Genomic DNA, 22,132 nt, shown 5'->3' on the forward strand with positions numbered 1-22,132 from the left:
GTTATGTGACACCGTTTTTATATTTTTGTTTGCTTTTAACTGCACAACCAACCAATTTAAGGCCTGGAGCTACAGCCGTTTGTGAAACATTAAAGCTTTTCAGGAGCTTTTTTTGTGTATTATTTTATTTTATGTATTTCAATACCAATATTAGATTTTTTTCTGGTTAATGTAGATTAAAGCTGTTTTAACAAATCTGTAAACAAGCGAGGTTCTGAATGCAAACTAAATCACAGAACACTCACCTCTCTCCTCGGGTATCTTCTATGTTTTTCTGACGGAACCGGAAATGTACAATGTCAAACGAAACAAGGTAGATCCAAACACTAGTCCCACCTTTTTAAGGTCCAAACATCGTTTGTTGTCTGAGCCTTGAAAGGGTGTTTTTCTTTTTGGGATTCTAGTGGTTTGGCCTGATGTTGAAATCGTAGCAGCCAGCTGTTTCCCCTTCTCTGATATTATTGAGCAGAGAACCTCTCACACCAGTACTGTTGTGTTGTTAAATACATGGGTGCTGATGAATGGCGGACCCAGGGAAGTGTGGAAGTTATTGAATTTGTATTTATAAAGAAGCTTGTTTCTAATTTTTCTTACCGTAAGTCCTCTAATACAGGCCCGGGCCTGTATTTGACTCAAGCTCATCAAGCTCCAGGCCTTTATTGGAAGGAGGACCAGTATTAGAGGCAGGCCTCTATTTCTATTTGAGCAAAATGAACTAATGGTTCGCTGGAGTTTTTGACAATTAAAATTGCGCCCACATTTTCAAAGTTAAACACATTTCTTTTAACAACGGTAGTTTCTGCTTCAGCCCTCTCCCCCCTCCCCCTGCGCAACGGCCACAAACTCACTGATGCGCCTGCAGCCTCTCGGAGTTCCTGCTGCTCTAAACATTAAAATAATTATTTCATTTTCTGTTCCTCACTTCTGATTACCTTCAGTGGTGTCTGTTTGTTGCAACCACCAGGTACAAAAACTAACTTGTTTTTATTTGACTATTTTTCTCTCCTGCCTGTTTATTATCTTCCTGCATCTCCTCTCAATCCTAAAGAGAAACGGCTACCTGGGTTCACATATATTCACCTTATGAGTTACCTTTGAACTGCAGTTCTAAAAGATCTACCGACTGCAAAAACAGCGGCATGCTCGCTGCGTGGCGGCCGTATCAGTGATCGGTTTGTCACCGGAGGACAAGGTGATGCACCCCGATCCAAAGAAGCGAAAAGCATCAGGCACAAATAAAAGAATAAAAGACAGAAAACATAAAAGGAAATGAGCCGACATGAACGATCGCGTGTTAAATTAGTTTTTGAGGTGGTGACACCTGATTTGATAATGTTACTGTGGCCGTACTCAGGACGCAGATGCCTGGAGCGCGTCAACAATCAGAGCTTTGCATGCGCAAGCTGGTTAAGGTTAGGATGGGGGTGAGGGGAAGGTTAAATTGCAAGAGGGTAAATGTCACAATTTGGTCAAATGTCTGTTTTACGGCGGGTGTCAGTACCGACGCTCTGGCATAGCGCATGACTAGGGATGGGTACCTTTGACATTTGAATCGACCCGGTACGAATTCCCAGTACCTATGAATCGATACCGGAACGTAACGGTACCAATTTTTGATACTTTTGAGTGTTTATTGTTTTAATTCTCTTTTATAATTAAATATATGTTTTTCTCAATATATGACAATATTTGATAAATATCACGATAAATAACATTCAACTGTTTGTATTAACATTGTCCTTGTAGTTTTCTAAGCTGATATTTAAACTGAAGCAAACATCTTTACTGTGAACTAAATTTACTGCGTATCTTCATTCCTTTGGCCTGCCCTTTTTCATTAGATTTTTCCTACTGGGAAGTTAGAATTTCCGAGGAGAAAGCGAATGCACCATTAGCTGATAACAACGGTGGCAATTGAAGCTGACAATATCAAGCTGACGTTATCTTTAACAGTTTATTTAGCTGCTGGAGCAGATTAAAACAATGATGCCTCACACTTAGATCGTTGTCGCTGGTTTCATCTTCACCCAATCACCCGTCGCATTTAGTAAAGTGAAGCCAAACTTTAGAGTGCGTTCATATTCTAGTTGGAAATTCGGAGTTCAGAGGAGAAAACGAATGCACCATTAGCGAAACGGAAGCTAACATATCAAGGTAACGTTATCTTAAACATTTTATTTACCTACCGGAGCAGATTAAGATGAGGATGTCTCACTTAGATTGTTGTCTGTCGCCGGTTTCATCATCACCCAGTTACCCATCACATTTAGTGAAGTGGACCCAAGCGTTAGCGTGCGTTCTTTCTACCATGCTGCTCTGTTTACAACTAGCTCACAGCGACTGACGACATAACGCTCTTGCGCATGCGCAGCTGTCTTGGCAAGTTCTCGTTATTAAGGACGGGTACCGAAACGAGGCACCGTTTGAAACGACATGAATGGGTGCTCGGTCGGTACAATGGAATTCGGTTGGTACCTTAAAAAGTACCGAATTCAGTACCCATGCCTACGCTTGACGTGCCACCACCATTACCACACTTGATTAAATCTCGTGACAGCGCATGCTGAGAAGGATGGCTGCACTGGTATCAAAACGAAATGTTACTTTGCCCCTTTGGGAGCATTTCGGCTTTCAGCCAAATGAAAACGGGGAGCCAGAGAATTTAAATGAGGCAGTCTGTAAAATCTGCGACAAAACGGTTCAAGTAAAATGAGGAAACACAACTAATTTAAGGGCTCACCTTGCCACCTACCATCCAGCTATCAAGGCGCGGCTGCCGCCGCCTCCTGCCACACAGAGCTGCAGGGCAGCTCATGCCGGTGCCAGCCGACAGTTTGGACTCGGCGAAGGCTTTTCTCAAGTTGGCAAGTACAGCAGAGACGGTGACAGACATAAACACCTGACAGGCACTGTTACACGGTATCTGGTGGAGGAGATAATGCCATTTTCTACTGTGGAGAAACCTGCATTCAAGTCGCTTCTCCAGAAATTTGACAAGCAATACGAGTTGCCAGGGAAAAGTGCCAAAAATGTACAACACAGAGCATCGGTTCAGAGTGAGCTCAAAAGTGTGGACTTTTTCCTCTGCCACCGCTGACATGTGGTCAAGTGTGAATATGACCCCTTACATGAGTCTAACTGTACATTACCTGACCACAGACTGGACTCTTAAATCACGTTGCCTCGAAACAGTGTTTATGCCCCAGAATCGCACATCTGACAACATCGCAGATGCTCTATGCAGCGTGTTTGATGAGTGGTCCCTGGATGAGAAGAAGCTGGCGTGCATAACGACTGATAATGGGGCAAACATTGCCGCAGCAGTGAGAAAATTGAGCTGGATTTGGCTGAACTGCTTCGGACATAATTTACACCTGGCAGTGACAAACACAATGACAAGTGTTAAAGATCGCACATCCCGAGCAATGGGTCTGTGCCACACCTTAGTGGGTGCGTTCTCCCACAGCTGGGTGAAGAGGAGGGATGTGGTGAAAGCACAAGCGGAGCACCACATCCCGCAGCACACGCTCATAATGGTAAACTAGTTTTCAGAAGTTATATTTATGATCTAATTGTATCCCACTGTAATTTCACTAACACAGATAGGCCCAATAAGTCTGCTAAAAATTATGAATACTGTGAAAGGGATTTATTGAATTTTTTGCCCGAAATTCATAAAACATATATGCAGCCTTAAATAGCAGTTGGTGGCTTCATGTGATGTCTAAAAAACGTGTTTTGTTTAGAAAGAAATACACTGAAATTAATAAATATTGTTATATATTGACTTTTCATTTAAAAAGAATTGGCAGATTTAATTTCAGTTTAAATAATCATATGCCATTACTCCGTCCAACCAGGACTGTCCAACAAGTTGGGGTTCCAAACAGAAAATGGTGGACCGAGTCTTGGAGCAAATCCCCGCTATTAAAAGGGTTCTGGATGATCGGCGGCATCAGCATCTCATCCCCAGCTGGCAGGACATAGCAGTTTTAGAGTCGGTGAATGCAGCGTTAAAGCCAGTGGCTGAATTTACGTATCTGCTGTCCTCCGAAAGCTATGTCACGGTTTCATCTATTAAACCTGCCCTGAAACTCCTCACTGAAAAGGTTTTAAAACCATCAGACGAAGACAACACTCTGACCTCGGACATCAAGCAGAAGATGTGCGGTGTTCTCGAGGAGAAGTACAGATCAGCTGCTCTACAAAAAACGTTGGCAAGGTCCTGCTTGCTGGACCCAAGATATCGGGGCAACAACTCTGATGATGATGGTGAAGTAAAGTCCGCGCTGATCGAGGAGATAGTACACATGGAAGATGGAGGGAGCGGTGCCAGTGCGTCAGCTGCAGCCCAGCCAGAGACCTTGGAGCAGGCAGTGCTGCCACCAGCGGCAAAGAAAAAAACATTTGGAGACCTGCTGAAGTCACGGACAAGCACGTCTTCTGCAACCGTCCCGAAGAGAGTTAGAGCCGAGCTGGAGCTCACTCGCTACCTGCAGGAGGAACCCATTGACCCTAATGAAAACCCTCTGACATGGTGGCGCAACAACCATGAGAGATTTCCTTTGCTCTCCAAAGTCGCATGCAAGTACATGTGTATTTGCGCAACAAGCGCACCATCCGAGAGGGTTTTTAGTGTCGCTGGAAATTTTATCACCCCTCTCAGATCCTCTCTCAAACCGCATAACGTTAACATGCTGGTTTTCATTGCGCGTAACAAGGACATGGCCGAGTTATAAATCACAGTTATTTCTGTGTGTGAAGGTGGAATGACAGTGCTCGGGACATCTCATTCTGTATACTTCATTTTAAACCACAAAACAAAATGGGCACTCATCGGAGAAAACTCATTTTGGCCGCTTGTATCCGCCATCTCATTCTTTCGGTCACTACCCAAAGCTCATAACCATAGGTGAGGGTAGGAACGTAGATCGACCGGTAAATCGACAGCTTCACGTTCTGACTCAGCTCTCTCTTCACCACGACAGACCGGTACAACGCCCGCATCACTGCAGATGCAGCACCAATCTGCCTATCGATCTCACGCTCCAGTTTTCCCTCACTTGTGAACAAGACCCCGAGATACTTAAACTCCTCCACTTGGGGCAGGACCTCATCTCTGACCTGGAGAAGGCATTCTACCCTTTTGCAGATCAAGACCATGGTCTCAGATTTAGAGGAGCTGATTCTCATCCCAGCTGCTTTACACTCGGCTGCGAACCGCTCCAGCGAAAGCTGAAGATCACGTTCCGATGAAGCCAACAGGACCACATCATCTGCAAAAAGCAGAGACCTGATTCTCAGGCCACCAAAACAGATGCCCTCCACACCTTGGCTGCGCCTAGAAATCCTGTCCATAAAGGTTATGAACAGAATCAGTGAGAAAGGGCAGCCTTGGTGGAGTCCAACTTTCACTGGGAACGAGCCTGACTTACTGCCGGCAATGCGGACCAAGCTCTGACACCGGTCATACAGGGACCTAACAGCCCGTATCAGAGGGCCTGGTACCCCATACTCCCGGAGTACCCCCCACAGGGCCCCCCGAGGGACGTGGTCAGACGCCTTCTCCAAATCCACGAAACACATGTAGATTGGTTGGGCAAATTCCCACGCACCCTCCAGGATCCCCCTAAGGGTATAGAGCTGGTCCAGTGTTCCACGGCCAGGATGAAAACAACACTGCTCCTCCTGAATCGGAGGTTCAACAATCCGATGGACCCTCCTCTCCAGAACCCCTGTATAGACCTTACCAGGAAGGCTCAGGAGTGCGATCCCCCTGTCATGGAAACACACCCTGTGGTCCCCCTTTTTAAATAAGGGAACCACCACCCTGGTCTGCTAGTCCAGTGGGACTGCCCCCGATGTCCACGTGATATTGCAGAGCCGCGTCAGCCAACACAGCCAACACAGCCCCACAACATCCAGAGCCTTAAGGAACTCTGGGCGGATCTCATCCACCTCTGGTGCCTTGCCACAGAGTGGTGATGAGGTCACTGAGGTGGTAAAAAAAATCTTTAAGTAATTAAAAATTCAAATCACCTTTTCTAACTTGTTTTTTCTAAATGTCACAACCTCAGCACATCCTGAGCTCCTTCAAAGGAATATCATACCATCTTTATGCAGATGACATCCAACTGTACATCTCCTTTAAGCCCCATGAGATGTCTAAGCTGCAGCTGTTACACACCTGCTTAGACTCTATCAAAGCCTGGATGGCTGGGAACTTTCTACAGCTGACTGAAGATAAGACTGAGATCCTCATCTGTGCCCCAGACAAGTTGGTTCCCAAAGTCAGAGAGACTCTTGGTCAGCTTGCTTCCCACACCAAACCTTCTGTCAGGAATCTTGGCATGACCTTTCACCCAGCTCTCACCCTGGATTCTCATGTCAGTTCTCTTGTTCGCTCTTCCTTCTTCCATCTCAGGAACATTGCAAAACTGAGTCCCATTCTGTCTCGCTCTGAACTTGAGACAGTTCTCCACACCTTCATCTCCTCACTCTTAGACTACTGTAACTCTCTTTTCACGTGTTTGAGCAGAACCTCCCTGAACCGTCTACATGTGGTTCAGAATGCCTGTGCTCGGCTTCTGACCACGTCCTCCAAACACACCCACATCACCCCGCTTCTCCTCCAGCTTCACTGGCTGCCAGTCAACTTCAGGGTTCATTTCAAGATCCTGGTTCTGGTCTATAGGGTCTTACATGGACAAGTACCATCTTACATTGGTGATCTTCTTAGTCCCTACACCCCCAGCAGGTCCCTGAGGTCCAGTGATCAAAGCCTACTGGTTGTGCAGCACCAGGCTAAAGACCACAGGTGACAGATCATTTGCTGCTGTGGCCCCCAGACTCTGGAACTCTCTCCCCCTGAGTCTGAGATCAGTGGACTCAGTGGTCTCCTTCAAAAAGCAGCTGAAGACTCACTTGTTCAAGCTGGCTTTTGTATGACCTTCTTCACCACTCTCTCTTTATTCTGCTCTCCCCACCTATTCCACCTTCCTCAGGATCCACTGATTTCCCTCTTTCCTATTCACTCTCTCTTTCTTAACATTTTTTCTTTTAAATCCCAATTGCCTATTTTTGCTCATTTTAAATATATTTTTAAACATTTTCTAAATGCTTTTTTATATTTTAACATTTTTGTTTTGTTTTTGTGAAGTGCCTCGTGATTTTTATCTTGAGAGGCGCTATAGAAATGCTATTTTCTTCTTCTTTCTTCTACCTGCAGATACATTTCAGGAATGTCAATTTTTTGAGAATGGTTGATCTCATCTTAGTTTCAGACCTTTAGACAAGCACATAAATCAGAGAAAAGAAGAGGCTAAGAATTAAACTATAATTTTATTGGATACTTAACAATTTTTTCATATTTTTAAATCATTTTCTTGAGCCAGTATGTGCTAAAATGACCCTTTACTTGGTTAAGAAAGACCACCCAGCCCCTATCTCCCCCTGTGACCAGAACATTGCACTTACAACTTCAGCTTAGTAGTCCCCTCTGTTGGGACTTACCTGGGACCACAGGCCAAAAAGACCTGATAGGATTCTGTCTTCAGCTTGACAGCATCCCTAACTGCCGGTGTCCACCAGTGGGTTCGGGGGTTGTCACCACAACAGGCAGCAACGATCCTGCGACCACAGCTCCGGCCAGCCGCCTCAACAATGGAGGCACGGAACAGGGTCCATTCAGACTCGTTGTCTTCCGGCTCCCCCGGAACATTTGGGAAGTTCTGTCGGAGGTGGGAATTGAAGCTCCTTCTGACAGGAGACTCTGCCAGACCTTCCCAGCAGACCCTTGCGATACGTTTGGGCCTGCCTGGTCTGACTGGCAACCTCACCCACTATCTGAACAAACTCACCACCAGCTAGTGGTCAGTTGACAGCCCCGTCCCTCTCTTCACCCGAGTGTCCAAGACATGCGGCCGCAGGTCAGACGAAACAACAACAAAGTCGATCATCGAGCTTTGGCCTAAGGTATCCTGGTGCCAAGAGCACATATGGACACCTTTATGTCTGAACATGGTGTTCATTATAGACAATCCATGACAATGGTGCCAGTGTTTTTGGCCGGCCGACCCTGTTGCGGGTCCTAAACTGTGGAACGAACTTCCAGTCACAGTTCGACTGGTATCCACCTTGGCAGATTTTAAGTCTAGACTAAAGACACACTATTTTACCCTTGCTTTTAATAGTTAGCTGTTAGTTTGGTTTTTACTACTCTTATTTTATCATCCATTGTAAGGTTTTTATTGGTACTTTTTTATCGGCTTGTCTTTTTTATTGTTGGATGTATTTCATAGTACTGTTTTATGTTCTCTTTCTTAACATTCGTTTCGATGTCTCACTATGGGATACGCCCCTCCGCGGATTCCTCAGAAGCACTTATCTCAATACGCCAATCCTGATTGGCCAGTGACCGTGACGTACGCGTCTCCCTGCTACTATAAGTAGCAAGCGTACCCACGCACGCACTATTCAATCACCTCTTCTCGCTTCGGTGGTCGCTTATCTCTGAGGTAAGTTAGCTCAACTGTTCACAGACGGAGCCTTCTAATATTCTCTCCGTCGCCGAACGTTAACTTACTGTCCTTCTGTCCTGGCCTTCACCATAGGCTCGGGGCATAACGAGCAGCTTTACACTCCAGTGCATCTGTTCGTTCTCTGCTAACACACCAGTTAGCCTACATGGAAGCCGCTCCTCCCACCAGAGGAGTCGACGGCGCAGGAGCTCGCCTCTGTACCTGTGGGAACAAAATCTCAAGCACAGACCCGCACAAGGTCTGCTCGAGCTGCCTCGGGCTGGAACACGCCCAGCTGGCATTGGAAGTCCCCGGGTAATGTGAGAGCTGTGCTTGCTTCAGCCTGAAGAGCCTTCGCCGGCGGCTAGCGCGCCAAGCTAGCCTGTCGGGGAAGGACCCTTGCCTGCCGGCCCCTGGGCCACCGCCTGGGGACGCCAGCGAACATGTCCTCCCGGAGCCGGAACCGTGTGCCGAACTCAGCTGGGGCTCACAGCTCGAACCGGCCGGTCCGAGCCACCCCGTCGAGGACGTGTTGGAGTTGGACTACGGAGACGACGAGGGCACCTCGGAACTCCTCATTTCAGAGGAGGACGAGGATGACGACGTTTTTCTCCCCATCGCACAGGCCTCCATGCCTAGCTTTCCGTCCTCTCCCAGGGGTGGAGCGGCTTCTCCGGCCGCCCACCTGGACATGCAGTCAGTCTGCCGACGCGCTGCGACCAGGCTCAACATCCCTTGGCCCACCGTGGTCACTGAGGCTGTCAGATCCCGCTACGAGGGAAAGAAACTGCCTCAGGCCACAAGGGCGGCAAAGCCCCTCCTCCCCGCCTTCCCGGAGCTTCTCCAAGAAGTGAGGTCCTCCTGGGACAAACGCCCTTTCAGCTCCAGGTCTCCTGTCCAAGGAGCCTCCTCGCTGGACTTCGAGGGGATGGAGAAGGCTGGCATGCTTCGCATGCCACCGATGGAACCGCTGGTTGCAGCCCACCTGCACCCACGGCTCTCGGCAACTTCCTCCAGGCCTCCCGCTCTCCCCGCAAAGGCGGACCGCTTCCAGTCGGCGCTGAACGAGAGGGCGTACAAGGCTGCCGCCATCTCCGTCTGAGCTTTGAATGTCTCCTCCATGCTCTCGGCGTACCAAGCCGAGCTCTGTGAGGACATGAATACGAAGCCGGACCCGGAGGTGTGGGAGGAAATCACCGTACTGACCGACATCTGCCTGCGTGTGCAGCGCTGCGCGGTCCAGGCCACGGGAAAAGCTATGGGCATGATGGTGCTTCAAGAACGTGCACGATGGCTGAACCTCTCCAACCTCTCAGAGAGAAGGAGGACATTTTGGACATGCCAATCGTATCTGAAGGCATTTTTGGCTCTGCCCTGGCATCAATGCAGCAGCGGTGTGAGGCCAAAAAGAAGGAAGATGAAGCCCTTCATCTCTGCCTTCCCCGTAAGCCCTCACCGGCGCTGCCGGCTCGGCCGAACCTTCCTCAGGCGGCTGTCCGAGCCCAGCCTCAGTTCTGGATCCCAAAGCGCCCGAAGCCTCAAGCTGTCCAACCAGCTCTTTCGGGCTCAGCGCCTCGACCAGTTTGGCCTCAGAGATCCGGCAACCAAGCCGCTCCGCCGCCGGGACAACCCACCCGACCCGGCGGTCAGCAGGTGAGGAAGAAGAAGAGGGCAGCCTGGCGGAGTTCTTTCCCTCCGGACGCTGCAGCTGGCGGTTCCCCGTTCGCCAGCTCCTCCTGTTCGATGTTGCCATGGTGCCTTCTCCCCCCCTCACGGAACCCCTCCGGCAGAGTCCCCGAGCGGTCCAGGGTGGGGCCAGGACGTGCAGCCGGCTGTGCCGGCTCAAAACACACGTCACAAGCACTCACATTGTTTTTCACAAACATGTCACGCTCAAGGAGCATTAAAAAGTTCGCTGCCGCATCCAGACAAAATGTCAAGGGCACAGCAAAAATCAATAAAAATGTTGCCCATGAGCAGTTCCAGGCGTGGGCGGCCCCTGGCGGACTTACCCGCCAGCCACGGGTCGTCCCCGTACGCCTGGGCCGTCAAAGCACAAAGCCCCCGCGCATGCGCAGTGGTTGCCACGAGCACCGCTGCCCCACAACCTCTGGAGGGAGCTGCTGCTCCGTGTGTCACGGCTGTGTCACCGCTCTCCACTCACATGGCGGAATGGACAGCTGTTTCTGCTTCACGTTGGGTGCTGAGAACTATTTCGAGAGGTTACAGGCTCCAATTCGCTTCTGTTCCTCCTCGATTCTCCGGCGTAGTGTTCTCCCACGCCCAGGGAACGTCAGCTCACATCCTTCAGGGAGAAATCTCCTCCCTGCTGGAGAAGGGAGCGATATGCATTGTGCCTCCCGATCGGTCTCAGAGCGGTTTCTACTCCAGGTACTTCCTGGTCCCGAAGCGGGGAGGGACCGGGATTCGCCCGATCCTGGATCTGAGGGCCCTGAACCGATGCCTCAGAAAGTACAGATTCAAAATGCTCACGCTCTCATCCCTTTTGCGTCTGATTCACCAGAACGACTGGTTCACCTCAATCGACCTGAGGGACGCATACTTTCATATTCCCGTGTACCCTCCACACAGGAAATTTCTGAGGTTTGCCTTTCAGGGAGTGTGTTACGAATACACCGTGCTCCCATTCGGCCTCTCGCTGAGCCCGAGGGTGTTTGTCAGGTGTACGGAGGCGGCGATCGCCCCTCTGAGAGGGAGGGGCATTCGGCTGGCCACGTATTTAGATGACTGGCTCCTGCTGGCACGGTCCAGAGAGGAGGCAGCGTCAAACACGCTGGTTGTGATCCATCACTTGTGTGGTCTGGGTTTCAGAATAAACTGGCAGAAAAGCGCTTTACTCCCCTCCCAGAAAATAATCTTTCTAGGTCTGAATCTGGACTCAGGGGCGTTCACGCCCCGTCTCTCGACACCGCGCGTGAACGCGCTCTCGCTCTGCCTGGCGCGCTTCCGCCTACACAGTTCGGTGCGGTTTGCGTTATGCCTCAGGCTTTTGGGTCTCGTGGCGTCGGCTATTTCAGTGGTACCACTCGGCCGTCTACACATGAGAGATTTTCAGCACTGGGTGGCTTCTCTGGGTCTCTCTCCGGTGCGCCACAGAGCGCGCAGGGTGATGGTCTCTGCAGCGTGCGTCGCAGCGCTCCGCTGTTGGCGTCACCCCTCCATCTTGGCACAGGGGGTGCCTTTGGGGTTGGTTCTCGTGAGGAAAGTGGTCACGACAGATGCGAGCCTGTCAGGTTGGGGGGGGCTCCTGGAGGGTCGTTCTGTCAGGGGTGTGTGGAGCAGAGAGCTCTGGGGGACACACATAAATTATCTGGAACTCCTCGCGGTCTTTCTGGCCCTGAGGCGCTTCCTGCCTTTTCTCTCCGGCCATCATGTCCTAGTGAGAACAGACAACACCACGACTGTGGCTTATATAAACCGCCAGGCGGGGCTGCGCTCCGTGCGGTTACACACGCTGGCACGCAGACTGATCCTATGGTGCAGCAGGCATCTCCTCTCAATCAGAGCCACTCACGTCCCGGGTGTTCTGAATCGGGGGGCGGATCTGTTGTCCAGAGGGACACCCTTGTACGGGGATTGGAGCCTGCATCCAGCAGTGTTGGAACAGATTTGGATCCGGTTCGGCACAGCCGTAGTGGATCTTTTTGCCTCAAAGGAGAATGCTCAGTGTCCTCTGTTCTTCTCCCTGCGCAACCGAGACGCTCCACTCGGCGTGGACGCGCTGGCGCACAACTGGCCACGGGGACTGCTTTACGCTTTTCCCCCAGTGGCCCTGATACCACCCACCTTGCTGAGGGTACGAACCCAGCGCCACACTCTCATTCTGGTGGCCCCATACTGGCCAGCCATGCATTGGGTGGCGGACATTTTCCAGCTCCTGGAGGGCCAACCTTGGAAACTGCCGCTTCGCAGGGACCTGGTGTCCCAAGCGGGAGGCTCGATCTTCCACCCTCATCCAGAACGGCTGGCCCTGTGGGCCTGGCCCCTGAGGGGTGTGGGCTAGTGTCAGCAGAGCTGCCCCAGGCAGTCATTCGAACCATTCAGAATGCTAGGGCCCCCTCCACTAGGTCCCTATATGACTGTAAATGGAGGGTGTTTGAAGCCTGGTGTCAGGGCAGGGAGGTCTCACCCTTCCAATGCCCGGTGAACGTCATTCTGTCTTTCCTGCAAGACTTGTTGGATGGGAAGAAGGCTTTCTCCACCATTAAAGTGTACCTAGCAGCCATTTCCGCCCGACACTTGGGTTTTGGGAGGAAATTGGCAGGTCAACACCCCCTGGTGTGTAGCTTCATGAAGGGCGCACGCAGGCTTCTCCCTGTGTCCCGACCCCTGGTGCCCTCATGGGATCTGTCCTTGGTGCTGTCGGCCCTCTCCGGGCCTCCATTTGAGCCTATGGACGGCCTGGACCTTAAGATCCTGTCTCTTAAGGTGGTGCTACTCCTGGCTTTGGTATCTGCAAAGCGAGTTAGTGACTTACAGGCTCTCTCTGTGCACTCATCCTGCACCCAGTTTGCACCAGGTGACATGAAGGTGTCCTTGAAGCCCAACCCTGCCTTTGTGCCTAAGGTAGTGGGCTCCTTTTCTCCTATTATCCTCACAGCTTTCTACCCACCACCCTTCTCCTGTCCTGAGGAGGAGCGGTGGCACAAGCTGTGTCCGATTCGCGCGCTCAAGGAGTATGTGAATCGGACGGAGAACCTTCGCAGGGGGGACCAGCTTTTTGTGTCATGGGGTGGGCCTCGTAAGGGGAAACCCGTCACAAAGCAGCGGCTTTCCCACTGGATTGTGGAGGCTATTTCTATGGCTTACTCCTGTCAGGGCATTCAGGCACCTGTAGGGCTCAGGGCCCATTCTACTAGGGGCCTGTCTGCTTCTTGGGCCCTTTTTCGGGGGCTGTCAATCCAGGAGATTTGTGCTGCAGCAAGTTGGGCTTCTCCACTTGCATTTGCACGCTTCTATAAGCTTGATGTTTCGGTCCCTGCAATGACTCACACGATTCTGAGTGTGGGGTCTTTGGCGGGCCAAGACGTATCCCTGTAGGTTGGTGATCGCTGGATAAGCTGTCTGGCAATACGGGAGTCTCCATATCCCATAGTGAGACATCGAAACGAATGTTAAGAAAGAGAACTTTAGGTTACTATCGTAACCCCGGTTCTCTGAGTAACATGAGTGAGATGTCTCACCAGACAACCCTTCTTGCTGGGCGAAGCGAGAAGAGGTGTTTATCTTGAATAGTGCGTGCGTGGGGACGCTTGCTACTTATAGTAGCAGGGAGACGCGTACGTCACGGTCACTGGCCAATCAGGATTGGCGTATTGAGATAAGTGCTTCTGAGGAATCCGCGGAGGGGCGTATCCCATAGTGAGACATCTCACTCATGTTACTCAGAGAACCGGGGTTACGATAGTAACCTAAAGTTTTCTATCTCTGTTATTGTGCGACTGTTCAGCACTTTGGTCAGCCGTATGGCTGTGTTTTTAAAGTGCTATATAAATAAAGGTGGTATGGTGTGGTATGGTATGACTGGCACAGAAGTCCAATAACAAAACACCACTTGAATTCAGATGGGGGGGGGGGGGGGGCTTCCTCCCAACCACACCTCTCCAGGTCTCACTGTCATTGCCCATGTGAGCATTAAATTCCCCCAGCAGAATGAGGGGAGTCACCGGAAGGAGCACATTCCAGCACCCCCTTCAAGGTCTTCAAAAAGGGTGGGTAGTCTGAACTGTAGTTTGGTGCATAAGCACAGTCAGAACCCGTCCCCCCACACATAGGCGGTGGGAGGCTACTCTCTCATTCACTGGGGTAAACACCAACGTACAGGCACCAAGATGGGGGGCAACTAGTTTGCCCACCCCTGCTTGGCACCTCTCAGTGGGAGCAACTCCAGAGTGGTAGAAAGTCCAACCCCTCTCAAGGAAACTGGTTCCAGAGCCAGAGCCATGCGTTGGGGTGAGTCCAACCATATCTAGTCGGAACCTCTCAACCTCACACACCAACTCAGACTCCTTCCCCACCAGAGAGGTGACATTCCATGTGCCAAGAGCCAGCTTCTGTAGCCGAGGATCAGACCGCCAAGGTCCCCGCCCTCCACTACCACCCATCACACACTGCACCCAACCCCTTTGGCCCCTCCCACGAGTGGTCACCCATGGGAATGGAGACCCACCTTTCCTCTTCGGGCTGTGCACGGCCGGGCTCCATGGGTGAAAGCCTGGCCACCAGGCGCTCGCCAACGTGCCCCACCTCCAGGTGAAGTTCCAGAGGGGTGCCACTGTGACCCACGTTCGGGCAAGGGAACACGGTTTCCATTTGTATAATTCATCATAAGAGGTACTCGGGCTGCTCTTTGTCTGATCCCTCAACTAGGACCTGTTTGCCATGGGTGACCCTACCAGAGACCGAAAACCTCAGACAACTTAGCTCCTAGGATCATTGAGACGCTCAAACCCCTCCACCATGGTAAGGTGGCAGCCCAGGGAGAGGAGAGCAGAAAAATGTTCCTTAAAATGTTTGAAAAAGTTACTTCAGCCAGTCATTTAACCTCTTTAATATTACAAATTGCTGTTATATTGTTTATCGTTGGAAAGCCTGATTGGTCAGCCTGTACTAAATGGGACTATTTCATGCAATTGTGCATCTGTTGAATGAGAAATAGCTGAAAATAGTACTGCTTCAAAAACTGTGCCAAATTTTCACTCTTTGTGAGTTAAGTGGATTAGGTGAATATACTTACCCTCAGTTTTACTAAATAAAATTTAATAAATATCTACCACCATGACACGTGTGCCAATTAAGTGTAAGTTGTATACTTGTGACTGTATACCCTGTATATAGTTGTATACCCTCTGACAAGTCTTGAAACTCTTAACAGGAGTTAATAGAGGAATAATCTCAAATGTTTAATGGCAAAATCCAATAGTTTAACTGTGTTTCTCATTATATGTATTACACAGTGCTTACAAGCAATATCTTAACAGACTTTATTGAACCCACAGTGTGGAAATGCACTTGTTACAGCAGCACCAACACAAGGGAATAATGTGAAGAAAAATAATAAGAAAGGTACATGTGTATACGTATATGTACATAGGCAGTTATCTAGTATTGTAACTTTCGACCGCCAAAATCCACAAATAAAAAATGAAGAACTTGGGTTCTTGAACTACGCAGCATACTGTGAGGGACAGAGACATACTATGTAAATCTGGTATTGCACAAGTATTAAACACATACTGAGTTTTGATACATACTGAGCATTGATGTTACTGTGTACCAGTGTTACAACCAAGCCCCCATAATGCAGGTGAAAAATTGAAGCAAACGCGGAAATGAAATTAATTGCAGTACCACCCTCATCTGCTGGGGGCTGGTGTCAGAAGCGAGCAAATCCTCATTGACTCCCATGTCAAAAATACCAACTTCACAGCAGAAATAAACATGTTTACAGCCTTGTTCCCAACCATGTTTTTTGTTTAAATGATCTAGTTTACACTCGTGACAACTCTGAGGGGGGTGAATTTTTTTCTCACTCTTCTGTTTAAGTGTATTAAAAGCCTAAAATTCTGTATAATTAATGAGCATCCGACCCACATGACCGCAGAGCTAGCTCCGGGGAAAGGCCTCAGACTGAGCCTCAGCCTCGCGTGAAAACTGTTGGGTCATTTTCAGTCTCTCAACTTAGACCATTAGTTGTAGCTTTTGTGTGTTCTTTTTTGGATATTTTTTGTGCAATTGTTGGACAAAATGACTTGATGTGGCATTAATTGCACTAATAGAGCGTCCAAGGAGTCTCCACTTCATTTTTTTTTCGGTAAGTAAAATTATATTTATGTATTTTAGGTCACTGCCAAGCTGAGCTTAGATTTGAACATGTACTGTTTAACCATGAAATTTAAATGTAATAGGGTAAAACCCAGTGCATTTAACATAATGCTGCACTTTAGAAAATGGGTTGAAATAAAACATGTTGGTGGAGCTGGGTTCCGACTATCGGCTTGTGGAGCTCTCGGGAGACCGATGTTTTCCCACCCGGTTCTCCCCTCCCTGCAGCTCGGCGCATCTCTGTCTGATCGCGGCTCCTGTCTGCTGCGAGGGCTGCCGGTTTGTGGAGCTCTGGGATGGAAACCTTTCCACCCGGTTCTCCCCAGCGGCAGCTCTGCGCATCTCAGATTGCAGCGGTGCTTGTCTGCTGTGCGGCTGCCGGCTTGTGCAGGTCTCGGAGACCTCTGTGTTCCACCCGGTTTTACCCAGCGGTCAGCCCGGCGTATCTCTGACTCAGAAGCTCTGGTGTTGTGCACAGTTAACTCCGGTTGTAGCTAGGTTGCTACCTCCGTTAGCTTAGCTCCCACCTCCGCGTTAGCTTTGGGTTAGCTTCAGGTTAGCTTGTAGCTAGTTCGACCAGGTGTCGTCAGTTGATCCCAGCCTTACAGCACCAACCTCAGCTCCACCTCTCTTCCCTTTTGTGGAATGGTCTGTGCTTGACGGAGCCTGTGACACAGTCAAAATGGCGGTGGTGGCCACCTCCCATTTTTCTTCAAAAACATGTTATTGGAGTCTATGGAAACCCATTGTCCAATATTTGTATGTCGATGGTTACAACCCAGCTCGTGGGACTGCAACAAAAGGAGGAGGTCTGGACACAAGGTTAATGTTTGAGTATATACTTTTTAAATTAAAACCAAGCCTCCAAAAGGCCTCACCAAAAATGCCACACAGACAAGAGCTCCCAAAGGCACTCCCTCTGATCAGCCTCAACTCCTGATCCTTCTGAATCCCTCCAACTTGCACTTAGCAGTCTTTTTTAGCTGCACAGGTGCAGCCAATCCACACCAATAATAAAGTAGAAGGGCGTCGACAGAAACATCTGAAGCAGCCAATCAGCTGGTTGCACTGGCACAGCAGCCCCCCAAGAGGATGGGTTCTTGTTTTCATCCATTAGCAGGGGTTGTAACAACCAGGATACTACCAGTAAAACTTAAACTGAGGAGTAGTGATGTACTGATATGAAATTTTGGGCCAATACCTATATCCGCTATTAATATAACTGTTATGGCCGATAACCGATGTTTGCCGGTACCAATATGCTGACATTAATGCTTCTAAAATCAGCAAAATGAAAATTATTAAAGCTCAATTTACATTGTGCACACACCACACACATTTACGCTTCTGAGATTATTACTTTCACTGTTGACATAACTAAACAAATACACACCACCCCCCTCACCCTCTGAAACAAGCAAACAAATGGAGACGAGATGGAAAAAATATCAGCCTGGTTTTATTTTTCGTACCGATACCTATATGTTGAAAAATGACTTAACATCCACCGATACTGATATTGATGCCGACGTATTGTAGGGTTTGGTAAATTGAGTGCTTTAAGAGCTCAATATCTTATATATTAATATATAATATATATATATATATAATATATTACCTCTACTTGTGACCAATAAGCTGTGATACTCTATCTAAATATAGAATCTCAACTCTGCTTGGTCTACTGTGTTTATCAGAAGATCTAGGATTCTTTCTTTATTAAGGAATTGTACACACGTCATTTTGATTCAGAAAATTCAGGTTTATAAAAGTAAGAATTTATTTTACCAACAATTAAAACATGACAAGTTAACTAACATTTACTGTGATGGATGGAACTAAATGTGATGTATGAAACCTATGTGTGAATGCGATGCTAGTCAGAACTTCCTTATTTAGGAGAGCTGAGTTCTGGATGTAAAAGAATTTGGTTTGCGTTAAGCTATGAAGGTGGTTGTTATCAAAACACATCAGGCGCTATCTGTCATGTCTACATACCCACTCGAAGACCCTCGAAGGCACCGAGGTCTGTAGAAGAAACTGCGACCCCACTAAACCGGTCTTAAGAGTTGTCTCTAGGTCACAAGAAACGGATGGAACCGCGCGTCTGGGACTCTTAAGGAGTCTAAACAATATCAGCTTGTTCTGCAGGAACTGTTTCTGTATCAGCTTAGCAGGTGCAAAAAGATTTTGACGAAGTGTCAAGCTGTGATTGTTAAAGGGGGTTTTGCTTCAGATGGCCGGTCTGAAGCTTTCTCTATAACTGAGAGATCACCCGAGAGTGATCCAGTTTTGATGTTCTCATGTTATGATTTGTGTAGCCAAACAGAGGTTGACAGGTTTGAGGAATGTTACCAAGAAACTCAGAAACACGCCTTCTTTGATATGGAGGCTCTGACTGGGGAAAAAGACTATTTATGTGTCAGAGTTTAACTTAACCTTATTTTGTCCTTGTGTGAGTGCAAATGGTGATCTTGTCACATCAACATGTTGAAACATATTTCAATCACTGTAATCATAATCATAACATTCATTTCACACTTCAGTCATTGAGCACAGATTAATGAGGCATTTCATTATATTATAATTATTATAAGTAGCAATAAACAAACATTTATTTAATGATTATCTATTTTATAAGTTGTAGAAGTTCATATCTGATTTAGGAAATCATTCTTTGACTTAGCAACTGATCCGAGCTGGAGTGTTCCCTATATGGAGGCATGAAGACCTGAAAGATTGGACTTTGAGGAGAGAATGCTATTGTTGACATGTCATTATCTGTGCTATTGTTGACATGTCATTATCTGTGTTTAGAGCTGCTGAGACGGAGTTCCAGCTGACGAGATGAAGGCAGGCCAATTTAAAGGGGACACATACAGTCTTGTGTCTCCTTTTTGACCAGATGTTGAATGGTCAAACTGTACCTAAAAACTGACCATTGCTGGACATTACAATCACTACTGACGAGTTATACACTCTTATAATAAAGGCGACTGAAGGTTTTCAATTTTATAAGGTTTATTGTCAGTTTATTGTCATTTATTGCTACAAGAAATTGGCAACCAAAAAACTAAACTTCTAACTGGATGGCATTTTTAGTTTTACTTTAATGGAATAGGTCAGGACGTTGGTTCTTATCATCTTATTCTACTAACTGCATGTATTTACAATAATCTTACATTGGTACATCCTTGTGCTAAACAGAAAATAAACCAATTTGTGAATGTTTAAATTAAAATGTAATGTTTATTTAAATAAATAATTTTTTTATATGAACGCTTTCTTTACTCCCAAGGATTTTTATGGCACTTTCCCTCTTGCCCTTTCCCCATCCAGTGGTTTAATATCCTCAAGGTTAACTTATTGTGCCAATACTGCTTTGATCACAGCTGAAATTACAGCTTGCATCATTAGCACAAGAATAAATAAATCATGGCTATTTTCCCCAATAATTTCTTGGTCCAGTTGACATCCTACCTGTGTGACATACCTCTGGCTAAAGCTTGATTGCAGGTGAAGTCTGTTATGCATTTTTAATGAAGTCAGGATAATTGTCAAATTTTATGACTTGGAGAGAAATGGAAATTGGTTCCATGGTCAGTTTGAGAAATGATGAGGATTTGACCTGCACCGATGGCGCTGATAGCTGAGCATTAGTCATGGGTCTCCTGTATCCGTGCTGTGTGACAGTGCTAATGATAGTCATTTTGTAGCGTGACCATGTGGTGGAATATGTTTATGGGTGAGAAGAAATGAGGGGAAAGAAGAGGAATTTTAGCACCAACTTATTTTTGAAGACTTTCACTTTTGATGTTAAATTTAATCTAATCTGTGGGTTTAATCCAAACATAATCACAGTGAAAAGCTGCTAATTGGACACACTGTGAGAAATGTTAACACATTTCCTCCCCCTCCTTTCTACTGTATGCACTTGTTGTGGTGAGTGATTAAAGTCATGTCAAGTTCCATCACTTTTGGGTGTCATTTATTACCAATTAGCATATTTTCCTGTCTGATGTTTACTGATGCTCACACTGTTTTTTGTGGATTTTTTTTTCCTTTCCCAGGTTTTACAGGTTTCAACTGTGACATCAACTACAGTGAATGTGCCCATGGACACTGTGCCAGTAATTCCACGTGTATCGACTTGGGTGCAGACTATGAGTGCATCTGTCCTTCAGGCTTCACTGGTGGGATCTTTTCTTATCATTTTAATAGCAGCCCTTAAAATGTAGCATGGATTGATGACTGATGAGCACAGATAACCACCAAACTGCTCAATTTGTTACAAGAGTCCACTCAGTACTTATATGTTCTCTCCCTCTGCTGAAATTAAAAATAATATCGTTCCTGGAGGTAAATTTATCTTTTAAAGCTCGGGATGTTTTATTAAGCTCAAAGTCAAATACAGCACATCATTTATCTTTGCTTGTATTGTATGTTTTAATTAGCAAATCAAACACTTTGTTTGCAGCCGCATTTTCTTGAGTTTGATTAAACTCAACTGTGTTAGTGGAAAAACTAAAAGAAAAACATCAATAAAGGAAGTAATCAGCCTACTGTTGGCATGAAAAACACTAAGCTCATGATACTTTTCTGATGCATGCCATAGGTTTGGCATTAAGGTCTATTTTTGTTCGATGATGTTCTTAACTCAAACAGTATAATTTATGTTTTGTATTTCAGGTAAGAATTGCTCCAGATCTTTGTCTGAGTGCTCAACAGATGGGGAGCTCTGCAGAAACAGAGGAACCTGTTCCAAAACCTTAGATGGGGAAGTGCACTGTGTTTGTCCTAATGGTAATATTAAAAATTTTATTATAAAATGGACTTAAACTCTTAAAATCATCTGTCCATTTGTCAGTCTGTCAATCTATCCATTTTCCCCTGCTTACCAACTCAGTAGCCTAGTGGTAGAGTGTCCATCCTGGGACTGGGATATTGGGATTCAAATTCCGCTCGGGTCATACCAACAACTTTAAAATTGGGGACCCAATACCACCCTGATTGACACTTAGCATTAAGGGGTTGGATTGGGGAGACGAATTTCCCCAGTTTGTGATGACTAATGGGACCTTAACTTTAAGTTTGTCCAGGGTCGGGTGTTAGGGGCAACAGCCTAAGCTGAGAAGCCCAGATTTCCCTCTCCCCAGCCACTTGGGCCAGCTCCTCTGGGGGAATCCCAAGGTGTTCCCTGGCCAATGCAGGAATATAGTCCCTCCATGGTGTCCCGAGTCTTCCCTTGGGTGTCCTCCTGGTTGGTGCTCAGAAAATCTTACCAGGGAGGCCTCCAGAAGGCATCGTTACCAGATGCCTGAGCCACCTCAATTGGCTCCTCTCAATGTGGAGGAGCAGCGGGTCTACTTCAAGCCCGTCCCATATGACCAAGCTTCTCACTCTATCTCTAAGGGAGAGCCCGGACACCCTGTGGAGAAAACTCTTTTCAGCTGCCATAATACAGTACAAACGTTATTTATAAAGCACTTTAAAAATTACAACAGATGAGGTTTCCAAGTGTGGTGCATAGAAAATAACATTGAAACAGAACAGAAAACCAGATAAGTACACATAGAACAAATTAAAAGACACAGAACATGTAGAATAGGTGTCAAATAAAACATCTCAAACCGTTTATTCAGCATCAAAAGCCAGGGAATTAAAGTAAAACTTGAATCAAGATTTGAAATTGGTGAGTGACGGCTTGCCGGGGCAAAGGCTGCCCTCTTCCTCTAGCTTTACACATCGACATGTATATACTAGACAAT

General features: G+C 47.3%; 1 protein-coding gene across 1 annotated transcript in view; it reads left to right on the forward strand.

Moving 5' to 3' along the window:
• The window catches only part of eys (eyes shut homolog), a 370,767-nt gene that overhangs the window by 82,729 nt on the left and 265,906 nt on the right, over nt 1-22,132 (forward strand). Inside the window, exons 16-17 of the mRNA XM_054750130.2 lie at nt 20,435-20,557; nt 21,054-21,167. Of these exons, the coding sequence (XP_054606105.2) occupies nt 20,435-20,557; nt 21,054-21,167 (237 nt within the window). The remainder of the gene's footprint in view (nt 1-20,434; nt 20,558-21,053; nt 21,168-22,132) is intronic.

The sequence above is a fragment of the Nothobranchius furzeri genome, chromosome 12, assembly GCF_043380555.1.
Source record: "Nothobranchius furzeri strain GRZ-AD chromosome 12, NfurGRZ-RIMD1, whole genome shotgun sequence".
Lineage (NCBI taxonomy): Eukaryota > Metazoa > Chordata > Actinopteri > Cyprinodontiformes > Nothobranchiidae > Nothobranchius > Nothobranchius furzeri.